General features: G+C 41.7%; 1 protein-coding gene across 3 annotated transcripts in view; it reads right to left on the bottom strand.

The window, feature by feature from the left end:
- ZNF280D (zinc finger protein 280D) overlaps positions 1-634 on the bottom strand; it is a 97,879-nt gene extending 97,245 nt beyond the window's left edge. For all 3 annotated transcript variants that reach the window (XM_011980819.1, XM_011980820.1, XM_011980818.1), the window contains exon 1: positions 20-634. Coding sequence is in view for 1 of the 3 variants with exons in the window: in XM_011980818.1 (XP_011836208.1) it covers positions 20-336 (317 nt within the window). In the remaining 2 variants the exon portion in view is untranslated. The remainder of the gene's footprint in view (positions 1-19) is intronic.
- Between the last annotated feature and the right edge of the window lie 8,065 nt (positions 635-8,699).

The raw sequence follows: 8,699 nt of genomic DNA, 5'->3' as shown, positions 1-8,699 counted from the left end.
GGGGGCGGGGGGCGCTTACCGTGAGCGGAGCGGATCGGCCTGACTGGAGCCCTGAGGAGGAGGAGAAAGAGGAGGAGGAAAAGGAGGAGCACGAAAAACTACACTGCGGCGACGGCGGCGGCTCCCATTGCGGAGCTGGCAGCCGAGCCGTGGAAAGGGGGGGCTCTCGTGCAGCCGGCGCGCTGCCTCATGGGTAGGCTCCGGGTCAGCCTCCCCGTGTCCGAGCTCCCTGTCTTGTCGCCGACGCGGGAGGCGGGCACCGACATGTGCGCCGCGTCGCGGGCCCTCGAAGACCCACGCGCCGGTCGGGGGCGAGGGCCAGGGCCCGGTCACCATGTGGGTGCAGGCTGCTCGTTGGTGTGGCCGGGCGGCAGCCCCAAAATCCGGACTGCTCGGAATTTGCAGGCGAGGAGCCGTGCGTTCCGGGCCCTCCGCGTGTGTAACGACCCCCAGTCCGTTGACTTGGAAAGTGAAAAGGTCACAGGGTAGAACCGCCGTTCGAAAGAATCGCGGAGGCTGTGGGGCGAAGACTAAACCAGAAGAGAAAAAGGAATCGTCCGTTTCTTTTCATAATTGGCTGATTTTACCAAGTCTGTTTTAAATGTTTGGTTTTGCTTGCGACCCTGTCGAAGTCAAATACGAAGAGACGAATCTCTACATTTAGCGTTTCATTTGGGACACAGTAATTGCAAGTTCAGGTTATTACAAATACAGGGTGGTCTTCAGTATGTGAGAAGAACAAAGAGGAGTTAGGGGGTTTTATTTAAAAAAAAAAAAAGTTATCTATTGTTTTTCCAGAAAGTTCATTGACATTTAGTAAAGTTTTGGGCAGCTGGTTAGTTCTGATTGGTAAGTGAAGGGGGTTTGTAAAACTTGCCCTACAGCTGCAGCAGGTTCTTTCAGAAGCTAAAACCTGAAGATGAAACTTATTTCAGGTTACAGCAGGTGGTTTCAGCAGCCAGGCTTGCAGAGAATTCTATTCTTGGAGCAATGGTATGTGCCCTGCTTCCCCCACCACTGGCTTCTCCACTCTTTTAGTTGGTTATGACAAGAGTGACCCAATTCGAATGATTAACTTTCACACTCTAATTCCTAATTCTGCCATCTGGATATTAACCTGTAATAGCATTTTCAAAAGTTATGACAACGAGAAGTATAAGAATTTACAAGAAGAACACTTGCCAAGATACTGCCTGCATAAATACTTGCTAAAAGTTGTATTCTGATCTGTAAGGAAAGTTTCCTAAACTGATTGACTTCTCAAGAGCAATGGCATTACTGGTGCAGCTTGTGAGTGACCAAGACTTGAAATCTTGCCTGGTAGGATCCTTAACAGACACCCTGTTCAATCACTGAATCTTGCTAATTCGTCTTCCTATTTGAATTCAGTTTCTTCTCTCTCATCCAGCTTTCCCTAGCTTTCCTCAAGTGTTTATCATTATTGTAGTCTCCATATTGATTGCTGCCCCCAAATTAATCTTCCCCAAAGGCCACCTGGATCACTCCTACAGATCTTGTGTACTTGGAGGTAACCATGACCTAGCCTTCTCCCAAATGGGCCTGGGATCATCTACCCAGCTTTCCCTTTCCTGCTGGCCCTGAAAATAAACTTTACAGGAAAAGACAGAAAATAGTCCAAACAGCAAACATGGAAAGTTTAAAAATTCCAAAATCTTGAAATATTCTTAAGACGTCGTTTTTCAAATACAGTCCCTAGAGGTTAGCAAAGCATGCTACAGTGTCAGGCAAAATTACAACGAATTTAAAGATCTCACCTGGCTTTATTGCAATTCTAGATTCAGGCACCACTTCATTCCATAAAACAGAACAGGTGTTCCCTTGAATGGAGCAGATGTGGTTGGCTTTATAGACAGAAAAAGGGCTGAAGAAAGAAGAAACAACAAAAAACAAGTTGGTCATTTCAAAGTTACTTTCCTTGTAAGGTGGGGCAGTGAGACAGAATAATAGAAAGAAAACTGATTGGTTAATATCAGGTTACTCCAGGTTACTATTGTAAGAACAATAGCAGCCGGGTGTGGTGATGTGTACCTGTAGTCCCAGCTACTGAGGAGGCTGAGGCAGGAGGATTCCTTCAGTTCAGGAGTTCAAGGCTGCAGTGAGCCATGATCCTGCCGCTGCAGTCCAGCCTGAGCAACAGATCAAGACTCTGTCTCAAAAACAAACAAACGAGTTAAAACAGGGAACTTCATTATTATGGGGATTGAAGGTTTAAACTGGCCTGTTTGGGAAATTAGGCTGTTACCGCTCTCCTGATTTCTCAGAAGGCCACATAACAACTCAGTTTCAGTTTTGTGAGCATGGGTAACTCCATGTTGATTTTTAGTCTAGTCTGTTGGGGCTTAGTGCAGGAGTTTGGTCCAAAACAATGGCATCCTCATAAAAAGGAATGAAATAATGGCAGTCGCAGCAACCTGGATGGAATTGGAGACCATTGTTTTAAGTGAAGTAACTCAGGAATGGAAAACCAAACATTGTGTGTTCTCATAAGTGGGAACTAAGTTGTAGGGATGCAAAGGCATAGTAATGATACAGTGGACTTTGGGGACTCCGCGGAGAGCGTGGGAGGGGAGTGAGGCATGAAAGACCATACATTGGGTAGAGTGTATACTGCTCGGGTGATGGGTGCGCCATAATCTCAGAAATCACCACTAAAGAACGTATTCATGTAACCAGACACCACCTGTTCCCCAAAAACCTATGAAAATAAAAAATAAAAATAAAAAATAAAACAAAATGATGGCATCCTATTATTTTTATTTGTAACAGGATGAAAGAGAGGATTGCACTCTGTATTCTAGAGTCTAGTCCTCACTTTGTAGAGACAAAAGCTCAATGTTGCCAGTCTCCAGAACTAATTTGAATCCTGCGGGATGATTCATACCAACCAAACTTACTGAGACTGATGTGTAAACGAGAATTGCAATTGTTTTTTGTTGTTGTTCATGAAAAACACAACTGCCATGGAGACCAGAAAGCTGGTTAACATTTTCATTCAAAGGAACATTTACATGAGAAGCCAAATTACAAAAGATGACTCGTGAGTATAGAATCAGCACACAGGAAGTTATTTGGATGATTCTGACATCGTACTTCAAACTTCTGACATCATACGCCCTTGGCCTCTAGAACGCCATTCTTTTGGTTCTCCTGACTTACTGTCTGAACTTTCCCATTGTTTTTTACGAGCTTCTCTGACTTATGTTCTCAGCCTATTTTACATGTTACACACTTGCTATAGATATCCTCACAGTACTCATTCTCCTTAAGTGAGATTATGCTCCATATCCCTACATGAATTACTGCAATGAATATGGGTGATCTCCCAGCTCTCATTCCACAAGTACTTTGTGTTCATCTATGCAATTTGGACAGACGTAATACACCCCATAACAGGTCCAAGAATTGTCCAACTGGCCAAAAGTTATCAGAGTTATCCTCACCCTTTAAACTAGTTTTGTTTCAGAGGCCAATCAGAGGGAAGCCTAGGATTTTTGTTTTATAGTAAAGAACAGAGAAGTTATTTTTTTTCTCTGAATAGTATAGCATTCAAATGTAAATACTGGGAGAGCTACATTCTCCCTCTCTCTCTCTTTTTTTTTTTTCCTTTGCTACTAAGTAGAGCCAACTGAAAATAAAGCCAACACGTGGAGGAGGAATGGTTGGGAGAATCAATCATAGGGAAAGGAAGCCAATCCCTGAGAGAATCATAAACCTTCAAATAAAACATCACCGGAACCCATACTACCTCTAGACTTCTCTGGTTTATGAGCCAATAAATTCCCTTTGTTGTTTAAGCTGAAGGGATCCAGAATAAGCCATTGTGGCATAAAAATTATTTTGAGCTGAATATGTTTAAGTTCCTGAAATCCCTTATCTACCTAAAAGCAGAGCCTTTCAAAAGAACCCAAAAGAACTCAATTGTTATAAATTCCCTCCAGGGAGCAACCAAGGAAGATTGAGTCACCGTCAGAGACTGTGAGAATTGTCACCACATCTAAACAGACATTGTCAAAAAAACTATGATATCTCCCATCTATTCTCCAAAGGGCCCATTTATCTTTCCCGAAAGTCGTTTCCATAAGTGCCCTTTCCGCTCCTTCCCCTTCTAAGAAGTCATTTGTTTTCCCATAAGTGCTTTTCTCCCCCTCCCCTTCAGGGAAGTATCAGTCTATAAGCCCCAAATTCTAACCAGCCTCTGGAGTCACACTTCTTTGTGATCTCCCTTACATATATGTGATTAAAATCTGTCTTCTCTTGTCCTTTGTCAGTTTAATTTACAGGCCCCCAATTATAGAACCTCAAAAGGTAGAAGGAAAAGTTTTTCCTCCCCAACAAAGCCAATTTGAGTTGAATTTTCTGTTACCTGCAACTGAAATCATCGTTAAGTGTGACAGAGATAATGATACATATTCACCATCTTATTTTCCTCTTTGCACCCAGGAGACCTATGTTTCCCAGCTATCTTACCTTTATATTGGGCTGTGTGACTAATTCTGGACAGTGGAATGTAAACAGAAGCAGTGACCCTCCCATGTAAGCCTGACCTTAAAACTTCCAGTAATTTATAGTTCCTGTTTGTTTTTCACACACCAATCAGCCAGATACAGAAAACTCTGAGAAGCTGGGGGATGGCAGAAACATTAAATAGAAGGACTCTGGGTTTCTTAATAATTGTGTCAACACACTTATCCTCATTGGACTGATTGGAGCAAAAAATAAATCTTCATTGGGTTATGACCCTGAGATTTGAGGGTGGTTTGTTGCAATAGCTAAAATCACTAACTCTGATTAACAATAGCGATGGCCTACAATAACAAAAAGCTAAAATATGTGTCATTAGCTTAGCACAGTAATCACGTGGGAATTGAGGAAATAGATGTAAGAGGGTGGACAGCTGAAGGTTCACATTAGGCGGTGGCTAAACTCTTGCTTACAATATCTCACAAGGCAGATTAGTATCTACATAACTTGTAAAGCTAAGGGAGGAGTTCAGAAAGCAATATTAATGGTAGATGTTGGTGATTTTTTATGTTTTTAGCAAGACATTATCAGAAGGAGATAAGCATAGAACAGAATTAACCAGTTTATTGTTGGGGGCAAAGGAAATTTTTCACATCTGAAGGTTTGAGTCTGATGAAATTACCAACAATAGAGAGAATAACAGGAGAAAAGGCATACAAAGGTATTAACGTGATACTGTGCACAAGAGTCATACAAAACATAAGACTCAAAGAAGGGCCAGACAGTTGACACTCAAGTACTCGCTTCGTAGGGGAGAAGAAAATAGAGGATGTAAGCAATTTTGAGGGGTAGCAAATTATTTTCAGAAGACATGAATGAGCTCAAAGAACAGACAATGGTCTGGGACAAAGTTCCTCCGAGCTCTGGGAGAGGTGGCAAAAAGTTGAAGGAAGGTGAGGGGCAATAGAACACCGATAGAATAGGTGTTCCCATGAATGGAGCAGATGTGGTTGACTTTACAGACAGAAAAAGGGCTGAAGAAAGAAGAAACAACAAAAAGCAAGTTGGTCATTTCAAAGTTACTTTCCTTGTAAGGTGGGGCAGTGAGACAGAATAATAGAAAGAAAACTGATTGGTTAATATCAGGTTACTCCAGGTTACTATTGTAAGAACAGCAGCAGCCAGGTGTGGTGTGTACCTGTAGTCCCAGCTACTGAGGAGGCTGAGGCAGGAGGATTCCTTCAGTTCAGGAGTTCAAGGCTACAGTGGGCCATGATCCTGCCACTACATTCCAGCTTGAGCAACAGAAATGAACAAAGATGGTCTTCTTATGCAGATAAAGTCTCCCAGGTAATCTCAGTTGCCCTGAGAAGAATAGAGGAACAGTCTGGGCATGATGATGACTTTTAGTCTTTTCTTTTCTTATGGTTAATCTTGGCTGGTTAGTTGATGAGATTCCTAGGGAGGAGGCTTTAGAACAATTGCATTTCTTTTGGAAAAACTTTTCTTCTGTAAGATAAGGGAACTTCCAGGGAGAGCCTCTCCCTGTGTTTGGGGGTTGGGGGGACAGAAGAATGTTAGAAAGTCCTTTGTTCTGGGGCAACTTCTAAGTCTTTCCCATTTTCTTTAATTCAGACGTGCTCAGCACACCCCAAAGCACCATACTTTGAGGTGTTGTTCTCTGAGCCCTGACATTACGAACAGAAATGAAAGGGAATAGAGAGAGTCCACCAATGGGGGACTTTGCAGGGTTGGAAAACACTACTTCTTCTACATTCCAAACAGACATGTGACTTTAAAAGACTTTGAGCAAGGAAGCACTAGTAGAATTTGAAAAAAGTGACTTGCACTTAGGAAAAGATCAGATTACACGTGTTTCAGATAGCACCTATTATTTCAGATAGCCTCAAAGTAACGGCCATTAAATTGAAAATGAGAAAAATTTAGTCAAAAAAGCAGAAAAATAAGGCAGCTTTTAGAACTATGTCTGCAGAATAAATACTGTTGATGCTTCAGTATTTAAAGGTAGGTGATATTTATCTACCTTTTTTGAGTGTTCCCATTACCTGAAGTTTCACTGTGCTTCTATTTTCAACAGCTGGGATCTGCAACTCTTTTTCACAGGACTGTCCTTAGGCTTTTGGAACTACTTTGCATTCTTTCACAAGGACTAGAAGTCCCTGGGAAATTATATTCCTCAAGCGCAGTTCTTAACCAATGACTGATAAATACAGGAGTATGGAAACTTTAGCTCCCCCTGTCTTGGGTAGGAACAACTTAGACACATAACTTACACTCCAGAATTTCCCTGTAGGATCAAGCTGAATATACCCTCTCTAGGGTTTTACCTACAGCTGTATCCTTGGCTTGTGGGCATGTTAAACTACTATTTATTCCAGTTCCACAGCCACCGTTCTTGCTTTGTGATGCTGGGAGCTAGGACTCTACAAAACAACTTTGTGCTTTTCCAGTTGCTGTTAGGCTCTGCCAATAGGGGGAACTAAAGAAAGACTGGAAGACTGGAGGAGGAAGAAGGGCTTTGCTCCTTCCTGTTTGCCTGTTTTTTCTTTATCTTCCTGTCATGATGAATCCAGCAATTTTTCATCACTCCAGCAGTGACAATTCAATCCTGTAACAGAGGCTCCCAGCACCATATATTGAATAGGGTGTCTTTTCCTTAGTGTGTACTTTTGTTGACTTTGTCAAAGGTCAATTGGTGGTAGGTATGTGGCTTTATTTCTGGGCTCTCTATACTGTTCCATGGACCTATGTGTCTGTTTTTATAGTAGTACCTTGTTGTTTTGGTTACTGTAACCTCATAGTATATTTTGACATCAGACAATCTATGCCTCCAGCCTTGCTCTTTTTGCTTAGGATTGCTTTGGCTCTTCAGGCTTTTTTTTTTTTTTTTAAGTTCCATAAGATGTTTTTTTTCTTGAGACAGTCTCAGGTGGAGTGCAGTGGCACAATCACAGCTCACTGCAACCTAACATCCAGGACTCAAGTGATCCTCCCACCTCAGCTTCCCAAGTAGCTGAACTACAGACACATGCCACCACACCCCGCTAAGTTTTCTTAAATTCTTTGTAGAGGTGGGGTCTTGCTATATTGCCCAGGCTGTTCTCAAACTCCTGGGATCCAGCAATGTGCACCTCCACCTCCCAAACTGTTGGGATTATAGGCGTGAGCCACCATGCCCGGCATTGGTTCTATAAGAATTTGAAGATTGTTTTTTCTAATTCTGTGAAAAATGACATTGGTAATTTGATGGGAATTGCACTGAATTCATAGATGCTTTAGGCAGTATGGTCATTTTAGTGATACTGTTTCTTCCAATCCATGGGTTGTTTTTCTATTTGTGTCATACACAATTTCCTTCATCAGTGTTTTGTAATTCTTCTTGTGGAGATATATCACCTCCATGGTTAAATGTATTCCTAGGTATCTTATTTCTTTTTTTCTTTTGCAGCCATTGTAAATGGAATTGAGTTCTTGATCCAGTTCTCAGCTTGACTGTTATTGGAGTATAGAAATGCTACTGATTTTCATATGTTGATTTTGTATCTTGAAACTTTACTGAAGTCATTTATCAAATCTAGCAGTCTTTTGGAGGAGTCTTTAGGAGTTTCTAAATATAAGGTCATGTTATCAGCAAACAGAGATAATTTGATTTTCTCTTTTCCAATTCAGATGCCTTTTATTTCTTTCTCTTGCCTGATTGGACTAGCTAGTATTTTCACTACTATATTGAATAGGAGTGGTGAAAGTGGGCATCCTCGTGTGTTCCAGTTCTTAAGAGGAATGCTTTTAACTTTTCAGTAAAATGTTGGCTGTGAGTTTTCATATGTGGCTTTTATTATTTTGAGATATGTTCCCTCTATGCTCACAACATCACAACATTTTTATTGTCTTTTACAAAAGTAATGGTCTGCAGCAGATTGGAATTTTTTTTAATTGGTCCTTTCCTACAGATAGTTTGAGAAGCTCCATTTTTTTCTTTTTTTTTTTTTTGAGATGTTGTTTCGCTGTTGTCACCGCGGCTGGAGTGCAGTGGTGCAATCTTGGCTCACTGCAACCTCTGCCTCCCAGGTTCAAGCAATTCTTCTGCCTCAGCCTCCCAAGTACCTGGGATTACAGGTGTGTACCACCACACCTGGCTAACTTTTGTATTTTTAGTAGAGATGGGGGTTTCACCATGTTTGCCAGGCTGGTCTCAA

This window comes from Mandrillus leucophaeus, unplaced genomic scaffold, assembly GCF_000951045.1.
Source record: "Mandrillus leucophaeus isolate KB7577 unplaced genomic scaffold, Mleu.le_1.0 Scaffold2187, whole genome shotgun sequence".
NCBI lineage: Eukaryota > Metazoa > Chordata > Mammalia > Primates > Cercopithecidae > Mandrillus > Mandrillus leucophaeus.
Note: the sequence above shows the minus strand (reverse complement) of the source record. Positions and strands in the feature narration are given on the sequence as shown.